General features: G+C 47.8%; 1 protein-coding gene across 13 annotated transcripts in view; it reads left to right on the top strand.

Moving 5' to 3' along the window:
• GGACT (gamma-glutamylamine cyclotransferase) overlaps window positions 1–18,848 on the top strand; it is a 49,434-nt gene that overhangs the window by 19,420 nt on the left and 11,166 nt on the right. The window contains exon 1 of one of the 13 annotated variants that reach the window (XM_027557915.1): window positions 583–700. The exons of 7 other annotated variants lie outside the window; for them this stretch is intronic. Coding sequence is in view for 2 of the 6 variants with exons in the window: in XM_027557906.1 (XP_027413707.1) it covers window positions 2,100–2,277 (178 nt within the window). In the remaining 4 variants the exon portion in view is untranslated. Of the gene's footprint in view, window positions 1–582; window positions 701–812; window positions 904–1,633; window positions 2,278–18,848 lie in introns of those variants that run through there. 5 more of the 13 variants (XM_027557919.1, XM_027557914.1, XM_027557918.1 and 2 more) reach the window with 5 other exon arrangements.

Raw genomic sequence — 18,848 nt, 5'->3', positions numbered from 1 at the left:
TGGGAGAAGAGATGGTGTGGAGAGGCGAGCGGGGGCTCCAGCTCAAGCCGGGCCAGGGCGAGGGGCCAGGGTACCCCCAGGGGAGCGGTCGGGGCAGCCCCCAAGCCGGGGCGCTGGGTGGAGGCTGAGGGAGGGGGCTCTCCGCACGGAGGATGGAGGGGTGGGTGCCTGAGGCTGCTCAGGGGCAGAGACACCCGGACATGGGGCTCGGACCCTGGAGCTCATCCCTCTTGGTTCTGGAGGCCGCAGGCCCGACATCCAGGTGCGGCTCCTCCCCAGGCTCGAGGGCCGGTTGGCTGCGCCATGGTTTGCTCTCCTTGGCTCTGAGCTGGCCGTGAAGCCAGGAGGTGGCTATTTGAAAAGAATCTCCTGTTTATTCAACAGAAATTTCCAGATACATGTATTAGTGTGAAATAAATCTGTGTACACCTTGATGTGCTTGCTAAACAGGAGAAACAGTAAAAATGAATAACCAGAAGGAAAAAAATTTCTCCCTGTGTGCTCACGTGGCCTCTTCTCGGGCCAGTGCCCGTGGGCAGCCAGGTCTTTTAAGGCCTCAGTCCTGTTGCAGTAAGGTCCCCAGTGACCCACGCTAACATAGTCACCTCTTGAAAGACCCCGTCGCTGGTGCAGTCACAGCCTGACTTCAGCATGTGAGTTTGGAGGGACACAGTTCATTCAGCCTCTAATGGATGTAAAGGTAATCTGTCCAAGTACGACTGGATAAACTGCTTACGATTCAGGATGAGGAACCCTTTGACTTTGCCCTGTGTTTTCAGAGTGGGCTGGGGCAGGGGATAAATGCACTGAACTCTGGAGGTGGCCAGTCCACGCCTACTGTCTGTCTGGCTTTGGGCAAGTCCAGAACTTTCTACCTATACTCTCGTCTCAGTGTTCTCATAGGTAAGATGGAAATGAAGGTGCCTGCTTCAAAGGTTGCTGTGAGGATTAAATCGGTTAAGATATACGAAGCTCTTGGAGGTGTACCTGGTTCCTAGTGAGTGCTGTCTAAGCGCTGGTTGTGGTTGTCGCTTACACAACCCTCCCTTTGGAGAGGGTGGTGTTTATGCAGAACTAAAGTGTGTATATGAGGATGGAAATCGATGTGTTACTCTCCCTGAACTTTGTTGTATAGAATGTCTAGAGTCGGTGGGCAGGGGCTTCTGACGTCATGGAAAAATTAAACCGTGCTTCTGTGTACCTCTGGTCATTTGACCTCGTGGCTGAGCCTCTGACTTAGGCAGGATGGGAGTTTGCTCCCAGCGAGGCTGAGTGCGGTCCCCCAGGGGCGGCCCTGGACACAGTCCTTTAGAACCCTGCAGCCAAGAATGGCCTAGAAGACGGCCCAGGCCGCGAGCCTTGTTTCCGCTGTCTTCTCAGGGCAGGGAGATTCTGGAGGGTGATCTTTTGAGCAGAATTAATAGCATTCTTTGTTGTTTGTGTCATTCAGAGTAACTCTGCTGTCCGTGGTCTCGCTGTTTGTGTCCTCCCACCAAGACTCATATGTTGAAATCCTGACCTCCAGCGTGATCGTATTTGGGTGTCGGGCCTTTGGGAGGTGATTAGGTCATGAGGTTAGAGCCCTCATGGGTGGGATTAGTGCCCTTATAAAGGGGACCCAGAGAGCTCCCTGCCCCTTCCGCTGGGCAAGGACACAGCGCGATGCCCTCTGTGAACCAGAAGGTGGGCCTTCACTCAGCACTGAGGCTGCTGGTGCCTTGAGCTCGACTTCTTACCCTCCTGAACTGTGAGGAATGAATGTGCTTTATCAGTCAGCCTGTTCATGGTAATTTTCTCAGAGCAGACTAAGACAGACTCCTGTTTGCTGGGTCCCTGTACTTGGAAGGCTCCGTGCGGGCACTTCACCTGTGCCGTCTCAAGCGTGCCCACCCGCCTCTGGGAGGCACAACTGAGCATTGGACGGAGGAGGACACTGAGGCTCAGCGGTCCCGTCGCATGCGGCGTCAGTGCCCAGGCCGGTCTGATCCTGAAGCCAGGCACCCCACCGGCAGCCCTCCTGCCACCCGGGGCCCGGGTCGGGGTGTGGAGAGCAAGCTCGGCAGCAAAGCGGCCAAGTTCTTCTAAGTAAGAGGCTGTTGATGTGGAGATCTGTTTTCCTTTTGAAGAGAGCAAAGGAGGACCACTTGGAGATCGTTTCGAAATCACATAGTTCGGGTGTTTCTATCACCAGGGAAGAGAGGCCTCGTGTCTCAGAAGAGCCCTCAGTGGCAAGACAAGCTCTAAACTGGGTCAGAAATGGGAGTAACAAGGCAAGAGGTAGGTCTCACCTCTTAATAACCATCAGGAATAAGCAGCTCACAGGGGCAGTGTGTGACTATATTATGGAAATTTTGCTTATATGAGAAAACAAAAAGTAATAAAACAGAGTCCAAGAAAGCTTAGATATTAATAATTAATGGTGAGTTCAAGGAGGTTTAGATAAGTAACGGTGGGTTAATATCAGAACTTTAACTAGAAATACCAAACCCGAGAGGTGAAAGTGTCCCAGAAACATTAATGTTTAATGAGACAGAGGTGAGCATAGACAAGAGCTCACCGCTGAGCAGAGTCCGAAATCAGGGAGGAAAGAGGGGCCTGCTTCCTGGGACTGGGCACTTGAGACAGGTCATGGCTGATGGAGTCTGAGGGCCTGTGCTTGCGATGAAATGCCCCCCACCCCCCGACCCCCAGCCCTGGAGGAGACGGGGGAGGGTGCAGCCTGGGCCGTGGGCCATGTTCTAGACAGCAGAGATTTCTCCACATACGCATCAGTCTTGCTCGATCACATGTCCTGCTTCTTTAGAAAATAACTCAGTTGTACTGAGGACACTGTGTCCCAGGAACACACTTACACATAAACAGAAAACTTGGACAAGAGTCTAGCAAAACAGAAGTCCATTCTGTGAAGAAATGAAATGCCTGTGACGGACCAAACCAACCAAACCAACGGGCAGGCAAGCTGAAGCGATCTGGCAGGGTCAGGGGTCGCTGGCAGGTGAAGTGGCTGTGGGTCCTTACCTGGGAGGGTCATGCGGGGAACAGTGCAGACGGGCCTCGCAGGTGCTTGCTGCCCTGGGGACTCCGTCTTCTGGGGGGCCTGGCTGACCAGGGGGTTTCATGCAGCCGGGAAGTGTGATGCCACCAGCCATCCTGTCGAGGCTGGGACTTGACCCGGGGCCGTCTGCGCTGCTTCTGGAAACGGGCTTGCGTGGAGCTCCCCTGGGCAGAAGCTAACAGAGAAAGGCTTCTCAGCCATCTTCGTTCAAATTGGAGTGGAGAGGAATGGGCAAGTCACTTGGGCAAAGAAGACAAGGCCTATAATTCACAGGGTACGAACGTTTTACAAGAAGCAAGTAAAATCATGATGGATAAAAGGGCTTTGTTCAAATGCTGATGTTTGATAGGCCTTTCAAAAAATAAATAGGCTTTATTGATTTGGGTGTGAAGAAATAGACCCATTTAATAATTAAAGTTCAGTGAATTTTTAAAAAATATTCAGTGAGTTGTGACGAATGTACGCATCCCCAGAATTGCCACCATAATCAGACGCGGGACCATTTCCTTCAACCCAGAAGGTGCCCCCGTGCTCCTCTGTCGGGCTTCTCCCCGAGCCCTGCCCTCAGCAGTCCCCGCTCCGCTTCCTGGCACTTTGGTGCGCCGTTTCCAGACGTATTTGGACTCTCACAGCACGTCACCTTTTGTGCCTGGCTGCTTTTACTCAGCACATGCGATTGAGATTTAGTTGTATTATTCTATCTGTATCCCTCAGTTTGTTTATGGATATGCAAGTTGATGGGCATTTGGGTTGTTTCTAGCTATTGCCTATTATGAATAGAGCTGCCATAAACACTCATGTGCCGATCTTTATATAGATGTATGAAATCTTTTATGGTGGGAGTATTTCCGAGAGTGAGACTGCTCAGTTATATGGTGAATATATATTTAACTATGAAGATTCTTCCCAAAGTTACTGCACCATTTTGCATTCCCAGAAGCAAGGGACAGGAGTTCCAGTTACCCAAATCTTTGCCACCACGACTTGATATTAGCAGTAATTTCAATTTTGCTCATTCTGGTGGGTGTATGATAGTATCTCATTGTGGTTTTTATTTTCATTTCCCTAATGACTAATGATGTTGAGCATCTTTTTGGGTGCTTACTTGAGATTCATATATCATTGGTATAATATCTGTTTGAATCTTTTGCCCATTTTTAATTGGCTTCTTTTGCTTTCTTCTTGAGTTCTAAGAGTTGTCTCTATAACACAAGTCATTTATCCGACACATAATTTTTGTTTTCCAGACAGTTTCTCCCACTCTGTTTGCCTTTTCATGTAATCCTGGATGCATTTTGAGGGCAGAGTCTTCTGATTTTGATAAAGTCCAGCTTATCTAAGTTATTTGTTCTTTTTGTTTCCTAATAACAGATTTTCTTCTAGAATTTTAGCTCTTGCAGTTGGATACATTTTGAGTTTAAGTATATTTATATGGTGTGAGATAAGAGCTGTAGTTCATTTTTCTTGCACAGCATCATTTGTTGCAAAGACGGTCCATTCTTGAATTGCCTTGCCACTTATATCAGAAACATCTAGCCATACAAATGTGCTCTACTTCTGGACTCTATTCTGTTCCATTGATTGTTTTTACCAGTTATTTTTATTGATATATAAATCACATACCATAAAATTCACCATATTAAAAGTGTACAGTTCATTGGTTTTTAGTATATTCACAAGATTATGCAACCACCACCACTATCTAATTTTACAGCATTTTCATCACCCCCAAAAGACTGTTTCAGTGATTTTTTCCCCCAGATTCTCTGATATAATTGACATATAACGTTGTTTATATTTAAGGTACAATGTGTTCAATTACACTTAATATACTGCAGTATAACTACCATCATAGTGCCTCATACCATTCGTACTGTTGCAAATGGCAGGATTAAAATTTTAAATTCTTTCTTTTGATTTTTTCTTGACTAATTGATTGTTCAGGAGTGTATTATTTAATCTCCAAATATTTATAAATTTTTTCAGGTTTTGTCTTGTTGCTCTCTAGTTTCAAACCATTGTGGTCAGAAGAGATACTTGCTATGATTTCAGTTTCTTAGATTTGTGAAGACTTGTTTTGTGACCTAGAATAAGATCGATCCTAAAGAAAGTGCCATGGCGTTTGAGAATGTTTATTCTGCCGCCGTTGGATGGACTATTCTGTATATGTTTGTTAGGTTGACTTTGTGGCTCAAGTCCAATGTTTCCTTGTTGATTTTTTGTCTGCAGGATCTATCCACTGGTGAAAGTGGGGTCTTGAAGTTCTCTGCTATTAATTGTGCTGTTGTCTTAATTCACACTTCAGGTCTGTTCCTATTTGCTTAACTTTAACAGTGCTCCCAGGTTGGAGGCGTATATATATTTACGGTTGTTATATCTTCTTGATGAATTAACCTCCCTCTTTGTCTCTTATCATTGTTGGCGTCTGTTTTGTCTGATTTTAAGTATCGCCACTGCTGGCCTCTTGGTTTCCTCTTGCTTGGAGTATCCTTTCCCATCCCTTCACTTGGAGATTATGTGTGTCCTGAAAGCTGAAGTGAATCTCCTGTAAGCAACATATAGTTGGGTCTTGCTTTTGTTAAATCCCATCCAGGCACTCCATGTCTTTCGGTTGGAAAATTCAGTTTGCATGTTAAGGTAATTATTGGTAGGTAACACTCCAGTACTCTTGCCTGGAAAATCCCATGGACAGAGGAGCCCAGTAGGCTGCAGTCCATGGGGTCACTAAGAGTCGGACACAACTGAGCAACTTCACTTTCACTTTTCAATTTCATGCATTGGAAAAGGAAATGGCAACCCGCTCCAGTGTTCTTGTCTGGAGAATCCCAGGGACGGGGTAGCCTGGTGGGCTGCCATCTATGGGGTCGCACAGAGTCGGACACGACTGACACGACTTAGCAGCAGCAGCAGCAAACCCTTATTAATGCCATCTTACTGCTCTCTGACTGTTGTGTAGTTCCCTTGTTTCTTCCTGTCTTGTTGCCTTTCTCTGGTGGTGTGCTCCAATTCCGTTCTCTTTATATTTTGTGAATCTGCTGTAGGTTTTTGCTTGTGGTTGCCAGAGGACTCATATAAAACGTCTTATAGATATAAGTCTATTAGTATTCTGTCCTTTAACCTTTGTACCACAATTAAGTGGTTAACACACCATATTACAGTATTAGAGTATTCTGAATTTGGCTGTGTGTTTACTTTTACCAGTGTCCTGTATATTTTCATATGTTTTCATGATACTGATTAGAGTGTGTTCCTTAAGCATTGTTAATAAGGCAGTTTTAAGGGTGATGAATTCTCTCAGCTTTCGTTTGGATAATTCCTTGTTTTTCTTTCATTTCTGAAGGATAATTTTGCCAGATAGAGTATTCTTCATTGGCAGTTTTTTGTTTGTTTTTTTTTTAGTTCTAGCACTTTGAATATATTAGCCCATGCTCCCCTAGCTCTCTGATGAGAAATGCACTGATAGTTTAATGGGTGTTCCTTTATAGATTACAGTCGTTTCTCTTGCTGCTTTTAGGATTTTCTCTTTGTCTTTGATTTTGAACAGTTTCATCATAGTGTATCCTAGTGAAGATCATTTGGGTTTGAAATGATGGGGTGACCTATATCTTCATGAACGTGGATGTCCAGATTTTTTTCCCTGGTTGGGTAAGTTCCCTGCCATTTTCCCTTTAAATAAGTTTTTTACCCTCTTCTCCCTTTCTTGTCTTTCTGGAACTCCACTAATTCACATATCAGTTCTTTTGCTGGGTCCCCTAATTCCCCTAGGCTCTCTTCGCTCTCTTGCACGCTTTCCTCTTTATCCTTCCGTGTCTGGGTCTTTCGGAGTCCTTTCCTCTAACTCACAGACCCTTCTTCTGTGTGGTCTGTTCTGCTGGTGGTGCTCTCTGCGCACTTTGCATTTCCTTCTCTGAGTCCTTCAGCTCCAGAACCTCTTTCTGGTTCTTTTTTAATAATTTCTCTCTCTTTGCTGATTTTCTCATTTTGTTCATACATTGTTTTCGTGATTGCATTGACTTGCTTTCTGGGTTTTCTTGTAGCTCAGGTTTCCTTAGAACAGTTATTTGTAACTCTCTATTAAGTACATTGTAGAGCTCCATGTATTAGGATTTGGATACTGGGAAATTATTGCTGTCCTTTGGTGATGTCACATGTCCTTGATTGTTCATGTTTCTTGGCGTTTCGTGTTGCTGCTTTCACATTTGAGGTAGCAGTCACCACCTCCCTTCTTTGCCTCGATAGATTCCGAAGCTCTCTCACAGCTCGTATGAACACACCAGCTCCACACCTCCCACTTGCCTTGTGGCAGGATTCTTAGGCTTGTGCGTCTTCTGATCTCCCAAGGCACCAGGCTGGCTGTTGGTAGCCTCTCCTTTTCAGGAAATCGGTGCTGCAGCTCCAGTTTGTGCTTTCTCCCTGGTCTGCTTTCTGTGCGTGTCCCCTAGCCTTTCACCACATCTCGCTCTCAGGAGCATGTAAAGGGAGCCGTTCTGAGAGTCGAGGAGGTGTGGGCAAGGCAAGCAGGGTGCTGGGGGTGCCCACAGGCCAGATGGGGGCTCCTTGGGTGAGGCTTCCCTAGCAGTTTGTAGACGGGCTTCCTGATGGAGTCCACAATGCAGACACAAATTAACGACCTCCGAGAATCTAATCTGCTCTTGTTCCCATCTGTCTCTGCCTCCAGTCCTGGAGGGCCTGATTTGATACCCTGGGTGCTGCAGGAGAGAAGTGTCTCTCTGACGGTCCCGCAGCTGGGCAAGCTGGGCGCTCTCCCTTTCCCCCGAGGGAGAAGGCCTTGTTTCACCCCGGGTACTCCAACCTGGGGTTGGTGGTGATGCTGGCATGGTCAGCCTGCCCCTCCTAGAGTCCAGGCAGGCTGTCCACACAGCACCGGTGTGTCCAGGCACGTGGTTTTCTGCTCTGTGGGGTGCTGGAACCTCCCTGGAAAGCTGGATTCACCAGGCGCTCTCGTCTGTAGGTGACCGCCCGTGTGAGTCTTCTGAGGTGCTCCCAGCTGGCGGCTGAGAGGGGTGGAGCCTCTCACGGGTCCCTGCTGGTTCCACAGCCCCCATTACCCGATGCACAGGTGGGCCGGACTCCTCCCGAGTCCCTGGGCGAACGGTGCTGGGCCCCCCGATTCCCCAGAGGCACTGTTGTTGGTGGAGGAGAACAAAATTGAGGGACGTCTGTGACACGGCACTCGCGTGATCTTGATGTGTGCCTCTAATTCTGCAGTCGTCTGCGTGGCTCTGTAGTAGATACAGAAGTGCAAGCTTTGTTTGGCTTCTTCCATATTGTTTTTGCTATTCTATTCTCTAATTTGAACTTCTATTTATATTTTAAAATCAGCTCATCAATTTCTTAAAAAAAAAAACCCAGAACCTATTGTGATTTTCATTAAGATTATGTTGAATCTATAATTCAGTTTGGGGAGGATTATCATTTTTACAGTGTTGAGTTCTGATCTGTGAGAACATGGTCTATCTCTCCGCTTATATATTTAATTTCTCTCAATACTGTATAAAATTTTTATTTACAGGTCATATTTTGTTAATGTCCATATGTCGTTCATATTTTTTGGTGCTATTGTAAAGGATACTCGATTTCTAAAGTTCCTGTTTTTAGTATATTTTATATTTTAAAATACACTAGTTTTCTGCTAGTATACAAAAATAGAGTTAATTTTTGTGTATTGCCCTTGTATGCTAAGACTGTTAAATTCACTTATTGGTTCCAGTAGCTTTTTTTCAGTTCTTTAGGATTTTTAATACAATCATGTTAGCTGTGAACAAAGATAGCTTCTTTTCCTCTAGTGTATGCCTTTTCTTCATTACTCTGCATGTGTGTTAAGTCACTTCAGTTGTGTCCGACTCTTTGCAATCCAATGAACTGAAGCCCGCCAGGCTCCTCTGCCCATGGAATCCTCCAGGCAAGAATACTGGAGTGGGTTGCCATGCCCTCCTCCAGGGGATCTTCCCAACCCAGGGATCAAGCCCATGTCTACTTCTCCTGCAGTGGCAGGTGAATTCTTTACCACTGGCACCACTCTTACTCTGGCTAGGCTCCATATCCTGTGTTGAATAGAAGTGGGAAGAGTGGAATCACTGCCTTGTTTCCAGTCTGAAAAAGTGAAAGTCGCTCAGTCATGTCCAACTGTTTGTGACCCCATGGACTATACAGCCCATGGAATACTCCAGGCCAGAATTCTGGAGTGGGTAGCCTTTCCCTTCTCCAGGGGATCTTACCAACTCAGGGATCGAGCCAAGGTCTCTCACATTGCAGGCAGATTCTTTACCACAGAGAAGTATTTGATTATTTATTAAAAGGGGTGTTAGCTGTAGGGATGCTGTTTATCAGATTGAGAAAGTTCTCTTTTATTCTTTGTTTTCTGATAATTTTTATCATGAATTGTTGAATTTTGTCAAATAATTTTTCCTGCATGTGTTGAAATCATTGTGAGGTTTTTCTGTTTAAATTCATTGATTGGTTTTCAAATATTAAGCTTAATTTACATTCCTCAGATGAAACAGTCCTTGGTAATGATGTATCATCCTTTTTACATTTTGCTGGATTTGATTTGCTAATTTTATTCAGGACCTTTTTTTTTGTTTGTTTATGTTCATAAAAGATATTGGCCAGTAGTCTTCTTTGCCATGAATGTCTTTATTTGGTTTTGTTGTCAGGGTAATATTGACCTCATAAAAGAAGTTGTGAAAGGTTCCTTTCTCTTCTATTTTCTGGAAAAGTTTATTTAATATTCACATTTTTATACTTAAATGTTTGGTAGAATTTACCAATGAAGCCATGTACCTCTCCAAGTAAAAGTTCATAGATATAGTTATTCAGCTTATTTTTTCCTTTAGTGACATTTGACTGTGTCTTTAAAGGAATTTTTCTACTTTAAGTTTAAAATTTACTGGTATAAAGTTGTTCACTATATACATTTATTACCCTTTAATGTTTGTAATATATAGACAGATAGATGTCCCACCTCTGATTTCTTATATTGATAATTCAAATTTTCTTTTTTGGTTGGAGAGCACAGAAGTAGAGTGACTAGTACAATGATTCTCACGTATCTATTACCCAGTCAATAATGATCCACATTTTGCCACAGTTCATTAATCCTTTTTTTTTTACTTGCAGTATTTTAAAGTTCTATTTTACAACTTCTAGATAGTTCAGTATGCATCTCTTAAAAAGTAAGCATTTTTTTAATAGAACCATATGCCATTAGCTATTCCTAAAACTATCAACTGTGATTCCTTGGTGTCATCTTTTACTTATATATATGCCTATAGGGTTTTCCTGATTGTCTCAGAAATGCCATTTTATAGTCGATAGGTTCAAATCAGAATCCAAACAAGGTCTGCACCTTACCCAGGGCTGTTACGTGCCTTAGATCTCTTAATCCAGCATGAATCATTTTAATAAAATTTCCTCCCATAGAATGTTCTACATTCTGGGTTTGACTGTTTGCTTCCAGTTGGCTTCAGTTGACTTTGTTCTTCCATGAAAAGAGCTTCTTCAGTCTGAGTCACTGTGAAACGTCTTGGGGCCTCTGTCCTCCCAGGGACCCTTCCTCAGCTCTCATGCCATGGGGCCTTGTTGAGTGGGGCACCTCCCACTTTACAGCCAGGGCAACATCCGCTTCTCCGTCCAGCTCAAACCAGGCCACTTCTCTGCTGCCTGGGTCTCCCCGACGTCTGCGTGCTCAGTCGCTCAGTCATGTCCAACTCTGTGTGACTTCATGGACTATATAGCCTGCCAGGCTCCTCTGTCCATGAGATTCTCCAGGCAAGAATACTGGAGTGGGTTGCCATGCCGTCCTCCAGGGGATCTTCCCGACCCAGGGATCGAATCTTGCATCTCCCGCATCGGCAGGCGGAGTCTTCACCACCGCACCACCTGGGAAACCCCTCTGACTTCTGACCTCCACTTAATCACCTATCTGTCTTGTTCATGGAGTTTTCCGTGTGTTTTAAGCCTTGTCCAGCAAATCTGTCTTCTACTCTGATAGTGTATGTTTTCTTTAAATGTTACGTTTTATGAAAGCATAACACACAGAGAAGTGTAGAGATCACAAGCTTGATGGAGTCCATAATAGGAACACACCCTAGATCAGGTGTCCTTCTGTCCTGACATCCAGCAGAGAGGTTGGTCAGGCTGTGATTTACCGCCATGTAACTATAAGCACAGGTGTTCCCTGGTGGTCCGGTGGCTAGGATTTGCTACTTTCTGGTGTGGGCCATGGGTTCAATCCCTGGTCGGGAAATTACTGCAGCCAAAAAATTAATTGAAAAACTAAATATAATCACATAGTTGTTGTTTTAGTTTCTAAGTCATTTCTCTTGAGACCCCATGGACTGTAGCCCACCAGGCTCCTGTCCATGGAATTCTCCAGGCGAAAATTACTGGAGTGGGTTGGCCTTCCCTTCTCCATGGCATCTTCCCAAACCAGGGGTGGAACCCGAGTCCCCTGCATCGGCACATGGAGTCTTTCCCCTGAGCCACCAGGGAAGCCCGTATTCACACTGCCTGTGCTGTTCCGGTCTGACTCTCACTCAGCACTGCTTTAAGGTTTACACGTGTTGCTACGCAGAACAGGCTTGTCCATTTTCATCACTGTAGAGTGTTCGTTCCTCAGCTTGCCTACCACTGTTCATTAGCCCATTTTACTGTTAAGGAACATTTCAGTAGTATCTGGTTGGGGCCATTCTAAATGACGCTGGTCAGAATATTCTCATCCAATTCTTTCTGGTGAACCTGCTCCCAAATTTCTGTGTCACGTATGCCTGGAGTGGAGTTGCTGGGCTGTTGTGTCTGCAGAGGCTTAGCTTTTATAGATGCTGCCAAATGGTCTTCCACTGTGGTTGCACTAGACAATTTCTTAAAACACACAACTTACCCTGTCTCTTCCCAGGCTTACCTAATACCCTTCAGTACCCCATCACATGGAGGTGAAATCCGCCTTCCTTAGCGCCTTCTGCAGGGCTCCCAGCCCCCAGGGGTGCCTGGCCGTTCCCTCTGCTCAGACCACCCTCTCCCCTGACCACCCTCAACCTGTGCCTGCCTGTTGCCCCTTGAAGACTCTGCTCTTCAGGTAGTTCTCCTTCAGGATGCGTGGTATCCCCATCTTTTCATCTCTGGGGAGGGACTCCTGAGAGACCAGGGAAACCTCCAGTAATCTTCCCCTCCATGGGCTGCTCCCACAACAGGGCGGGGAGAGGAGAGAGACCTGATTTTCTTGTCCTTGGCTGACATTGCTTTGTTCATTTTTATAGAAGAAAGTTGTTTTGGGAGAGGAAGGAGACAAAGTTCCTATAAATCAAAAGAAAAAATTGTTAACCACCTCACTGAAATGATCGGGCTGTTCAATTAGGAAAATGGCTGGATAAGCCCAGTGGAGCTTCCCTAAGTCTTTCTCTTTATTATGATTGAAAGAACCCTGTAAACTTAATTTTAAAAGAGAAAAAGGCCCATGATGAAAAGGAGTTCTGGTATTTTTTAAACAAGTCTGAAAAAGCGGTTAACCTGAATGTGGCAGCGTTTCTTCTCTGCTGACCACAGGGCATTTTTACATTTTAACTGGATTTTGGTCTCCCAGGAGTGGCCTGCCTGTTGTTTTTTTAAGTGCTTTTGAAAAGCCAAGTGTAGAGCAGCTCATGCTTTTTAGTAACATTTAGGGTCCTGATATCCACCCCCAAACGCCAGAGGCCAAGATGTGTGAAGGCTGCTGTCAGCCTCCCGTGGGTGCTGGCGGTCACGTAGCTTTCCCAGTGGGCTTTGCCTTTGCTTGTTTGGCTGGGGACAGAGTGTCTAAGAGGCTTGGATTTACTTGGCTCAGTGCATCCAGCCCCTTCAAAGCCGTCACTTCAACAAAATACATATTTCTGGGAATTTTGGACTCAAGATATTCTGACTGCCATTGGTGAGCAGTGATCAGATGCGTGTTCAGACTCACAGGAATATGAATAAATGGATCCACTTTATCTGAAGTGTTTAAACGCATGTTCAGTAATATGCCCTTAATTTCCTCCCCTAATCCCTTCTTGCTTGTAATTGTTTTAATTGAATTTTACTTGGGCTGGAAAAGCACTGAAAGGATCGGCATGCTTTGCTCGGTCACGTCCGACTCTGCGACCCCATGGACAGTATGTAGCCCACCAGGCTCCTCTGCCCATGGGATTTCTCAGGCAAGATTACTGGAGTGGGGTGCCATTTCCTTCTCCTTGAATGCTCTGGGGACACTTAACTAATCAACAAACCCATCAGGCTTAATTTTGAGTTGTATTTTCATTTTTTAAAGGCTTCTTTAAAAAAAAACAACACATCTTTAAAGCTGGAATTGTGTGTGTGCACGCGTGTGTGCACTGTGTGCTGGGGGTGATTCTCCTTCATGTGTCCTGAGGGAGGCGTGAGCTTTCCTAGGTTTGCATTCCTCTTGCCTTCCTGACCGCCTCCAGGTAGCCAACATCCTTCTAGAGAACTTAAACTGGTTTTTAGTCATATTCTTAGCAAAAAGTAATTCTGAAGGTGCTTCTGTTACTGCCACCGGAAGCAGTGAGTCCGGATTCCAGAACCCTGGAAATGGAGTCCGGTTGTTCCCGACTTGCCGTGGCCAGCAGTGCCCACCCGCGGTGGGGTCCTGGGCTGGTGCCTCCTGCACGGGGCTCAGGGCTCCTTTGTAGTGGAGGTGCTCTTCTGGGGCCTCGGGTTGGCGGTCGTCTTCCAGTCTTCTCCCGGAATTCATTCTGCCCCACAGTGTTGGCCCCTGGCTGCTTGCCTGTGGGTCCTGGGGCCCCGGATAGCTGAGCTCGTGTCTCCCACGTCTCCCGCCACCTGCCCGGCCCCCTTGGCCTGGGTGATGCAGGCCCTTCTGAGGTTGGCAGTGGCTTAGCTTTGACCTTTGACCCTCTTGTTCCTCCAAAGCTGTGAAATACTGCATTAAGTATAGGGGACCTGGGCCTAGCTGGGGCCTCAGCTGCATTTGTTACTGTTTTATTATTATTTTATTTATTCATTCACTTTAGGGGAAGCTTGACTTCTAAAATGGTTATCTAGTTGTTTAAATGGGTCTATTTCTCTTCTTTCTGGGATGTTTTGTCCACCTAGAAGGGACTGACTTTGTTCTTTTGTACTTCCTCTAACTTAAATTTAAGTTGCATTTCCAGACTCCCATTTCTCACATAAGAAAGCAGACAGTCAGAAACCACTTTAAGTTAAGCATTTAAGCCTTAAAATGTTTCTGAAAGACAAAACCTTTTAAACAGTCCACTCATGGGTAGTGGACGCCATTGCTTTCTGCCTGAATTGTGTCTAAGAAGAAAAAAAAAAAAGATGCTTGGGGGCATACAGAGTCTGGTGGGAGTTACCTACCTTCACAGAGACCTGCTGGCCCTGCAGGCGGGGGTGGGGAGGGGGATGAAGGGTCGGGGGGCACAAATGCAGATTCCTGACTCCTTCCCCATTGATGGGGGGCTTGCTGCTGGCAGAACAAACATGTTTTGAGCAACTGCCAGCAAGCAAATTAAAAGCTGCTCCTCTAGCAGGCCTGCAGAACAATATCCTGAGCGGCAAATCATCTGCCGCATCTCCCGGCATGGCCACAGTGGGAAGTCTCTGGTCGGCCGCCAGTGGCCCGGCCCCCGGGTGGCTCACGGCAGCCAGCAAGGCCCGAGTCTTCCCCCAGGCCCCCAGGCCCCGTCCCGCAGAGGCCCCTGCGTCCGGGGTGCATCTCGGACTTCTCGCCCCTCCTTCTAGGAGCCCAGGTGACAGTCTCAGAGAAGTCTGCCTGGTTGTGTTGTATGTGGGGTTCCAGAAAACAACTGAATTTTAAGGGAGGCCATTGCAAAGCTGTTGTAGAGCTACTCGGATGCTGGTGGAAATTCAAAGGGAAGTTTTTGCTATTGATTAGGGATTGTCGACTGAGCAACTGAACTGAACTGAGGGATTGTGAAGTGTGTTGAACTCAGATGAAAACATAAACTGGTAATAATTACAGGCGGAGTGGCCGACAGATTGCCTTCTTTCCACAATCCTACTTAATTTTTTTTTCACTCAGCTTTCTTTGATGTATAATTTACACACAAGCAAGCTTGCACATTAAGTGCAAAGATGGATGATTTTGCCAAATGTATATACCCATGGAGCTACTGCCCTGGTAGAGATAAGAACACCCCCCCAGACACACACACTGGTCTGAGTGTTGTCCCTGGAGGTTGGTTCCTTAGGTTCTGGATGGTGGCCTTTCGTTGCGCATGGATGCTCACCGCAGGGGAGGCTGGGGCAGGGCTCCAGAGCGCTTGCTCTCCCTGATCCGTGCCTCCGTGTCTGGCTTCTGAAGGAGGTGGTGACAGAGCCACCAGTCTAGATGTGGCTTTCACAAGTCTGCACCCTGAGCGGCATCTGAGCCTGTGGTTTTGACAGAGAATGTGAGATTCCCAACACGCTGAAGGCTGCAGGGTCTCTTTGGGAGTCTGGACCGAAAGGGAAACCTCTTGCTTTACTGCAGCAAGTATTTATTAAGTGCTTGCTGCACACCCTGAACCGAGCTAGATGATGTGGGAAACATGAGATGAAGAGAATGCTAAACCCCTACCCTTGAGGAGTGTTGTGGTTTCGAGGAACAGTTTAGAGAGAATGGTTCCAGGCAGAACAAAGTGCAGAATGAAAACATGGGGTCCCCTGTTCAGAAGGCAGGGAAGTGCTGTTAAAGGTCTTCAATAGGAAGCCTTTTCCTTTCTTCAGTCTCTCTTGACTTACTGTGTTTTTTCAGTTGCTATTTTACATTTTATTGTATATTATTTTACTATTATGTTAAATTCTCAGCCTTCAATTTATCCTTTACCTTTATATTGGACAACTTCAGTTTTAAGTTTAAATGCAAATATAGGAACATTTAATTCATATGTGGAATCACAGAAATGACAATATTTTGTAATTCGTGCATACATACATATTTTATTCTTGTCAGAACTAGAAACTCTGCTCTGAACTCTCTCACCTGCATTGATTTCCCTTTTCAACACGTGCACACTCTGCAGACAGTCTGCCTTCGGCCCCCGGTGCTGGAGCAGAGACCGAGGACGGGGACCAGGGTCTCTGCGGGTCGCCCTGCCCTCCCTGTGGGTTCGTGTGGGTGGTCGGCCTGTTCGGGAGGGCCCGTGGAAGGAAGGGGCGGTGGGGGGGAGGTAGGGTTTGCCTGCCGGTGTTGGCCTGAACACTGTGCCTCCTTCCTGCATTCAGCGCGGCTTCTGCCTGGAAGGGACAGGCGTCCTCTCCTGGCTGACCTGGCGTGGATGTGAGACCCCGCCTCGGCCTCGCTCAGCCTCCTCGCGGGCCCACCAGGACTCTGCTCCTGGGGCGTCGAGGACGCCGTGAGCCGCCGGGGCTGCGCGGAGCTGCTCTGCGGGCCAGAAGGCGGCAAAGTGCCGCCCCGGGCTTCTCTCACGCAGCACAGGTTCAGAGCAGATCGTTAACGATTCCAGGACAGGGGCCACTGCACGTGCTGGGCCCCGGCAGGCTGCCTGGTGGGTGCCCCGTGCCTGGGAAACGCCGGCGTGTGCCGGAGGGCTGAGGGCGGAAGTGGAGCCTGGCCGGCGCCCCCGGGGCTGGGCGCTGGGCTTGTCCCGAGTCTGGGTGGGAGGCCCCGAGAGGGCACCTGGCACAGCCTCCGCAGGGCAGGCAGGAGGGGCTTCCTGGGGGTCCGGCTGCAGGCGGGACAGGCGTGGGAGCCCTCCTGGCGCAGGTCCTCAGCCCCTGCCCTCCCCGAGGACTCGGGCTCTGACCCCGCAGCTCCTCCGGCCTGGGGCGCTCCCCAGGTGAGGGGCCACCTCGTCTCCCCGGTGGTCCGTGTTTCAGAGATGGCAACGGTGGCCGTTACAGTGGCGTGGCATTAAGTTTCCTCAGGAACGTCTGGCGTGGGCAGAGCAGGACGGCGGCCAGGCCGCACTGGGAGGCCCCGAGGGGCGAGGGGACCCGGGAAGGCTCAGAACCTGCGGGGCGACCGCGAGTGGGGACCAGCCTGCTGACCCCAGAGGCGCCGTGCCCGCCAATGCGGGCGCCGTCAGGAAGCCGCTTTGCTGTCACGTGCCCGGGGCCTCCGGCGGCGGCAGCAGGAAGCCCTGGGCCGTCGTGAGGGAAGCGGGCGAGGAGGGGCATCAAAGCGGCCGCAGGGCCCGGGAGGGGCGGCCCAAGCCGGGGCAGAGGTCGAGCGGCTTGTTTTCCCACCTGTTTCCTACAGCCCGAGGGACTTCTGAGGGATTTCCGTGTAACGAGCAGACACTCGGGCGTCTCTCAGGGGAGAGGAATGTTAGAGGGGGGAGGCGGTGCCCGTACAAGGAGACGAGCCCTCCAGAGAGCACACGTCACACACGGGGCCCAGGCGTCGCCTCGCGTGGCTGAAGCAGGTCCTGGGTCACGGGCCTGGTGGGAGCCGCGTGTGACGCACGAGGTCGACCGAGGAGAGCTGAGGACACGGCCGCGGGGGAGGCCGCGGCGAGTGGCCGTCCCCAGGCTGGTCCTGCGCCCGGCCGGCCATGGCAGAGCCGCTTCGCCGTAACTGTGCGACCCAAGCCGGTCGTTGCTCCTGCCTTTTCTAGCGCGGTCTAATCTAACCCTGACGGCAGGCAGTTGGGCGCTGTTCATGGCTTAAGGATTTATCACTTAGAGAAAAGAGTAAGATCTCCATGTTCTCGTTGCTAACTCTTTAGCATTGCCTTGTGTCATAAAATATTAATCCTGCATGAATATTTTGTAGAGACGCCTCTTTTGTAGAGGTGGTTTTCATGTTAGACGCTGGTGCCCACTTACACCCTTTTGCAGTCTAAGGAGAGTTAAATATTAGCCCTTTTCTATTTGGTTCACCTGGCGTGTGTTTCTAAATGTGGTCCCAGTGTGTACAACAGTTCTAATTCGTAAACCAGATTAAACTCTTAAATGAAATCCTGCCTTTTTACACTCTTGCCACCAGGTGGCTAAGAAAAAATATTAAGCAGGGAAAAAACCAACGATTATGCGGAGGACTCATAATTACTTTCAATTTCTGCTTCAGCAATGAAACAGGAAACTCTAGATGGACTGTGTTTCAGTAAGAAAACTGCTGAATAAGTGACAGGCATTTCAAGTAGTGCCAGACCAGATGGACATTTCCATGAGTGTTTTTGTTTTCTTAAAGATTGACAATGTTAAACTCACCAAATTTTGCTGAAGTGAAACTTTTTGAGACTCTCTCTGAGCCTGTTCCACCTCTGGGCTGACCCCTGGACGTCCACATTATTCCTGACCTGTTGGACTTGAGACAAGGGTTTGGCTTTTGGGCTTCAGGATTCCCGAGGGGAGGGTGACTAAGTCCTGATCACAGCAGGGCCTCCCGGTCCAGGCTTTAAACATCAGTAACGTTGTCTACAGAAACACTGCGTGAGTTCATTTAGAATCCGCTCTAAAACCCGAAAGTAAGACACACCAAGTTGGATGTTAACTCCTTTGTGTCCCTTTTCATTGATTCTTTATATTAACGGTAAAACACTAGAGGGAAATCTATGCGTGGGGGGTGGTGACACAACAGGGTAGAAACCCCTTCAGGCTTCTCTTCAGGAATACATCTATTAAAGACAGCACCCAACCCCCCACCCCACACTGCTACAGCATCCCGGCCGTGGCCTCGTCCAGTGAAAACACAACCCCACCAGTTGCTCACCAGTCCTCCTGTGGCCGCTCAACTTCCGTGCCTCCACTTTGCCCTTCGATGCTCTAATTTATTAACTTTGACAAGTAACCTCTTGGTTGTACAGGATTT

Source organism: Bos indicus x Bos taurus, chromosome 12, assembly GCF_003369695.1.
Source record: "Bos indicus x Bos taurus breed Angus x Brahman F1 hybrid chromosome 12, Bos_hybrid_MaternalHap_v2.0, whole genome shotgun sequence".
Classification (NCBI taxonomy): Eukaryota; Metazoa; Chordata; class Mammalia; order Artiodactyla; family Bovidae; genus Bos; species Bos indicus x Bos taurus.
The sequence above is the reverse complement of the archived record's forward strand: the minus strand, read 5'-3'. Positions and strand labels throughout refer to the sequence as shown.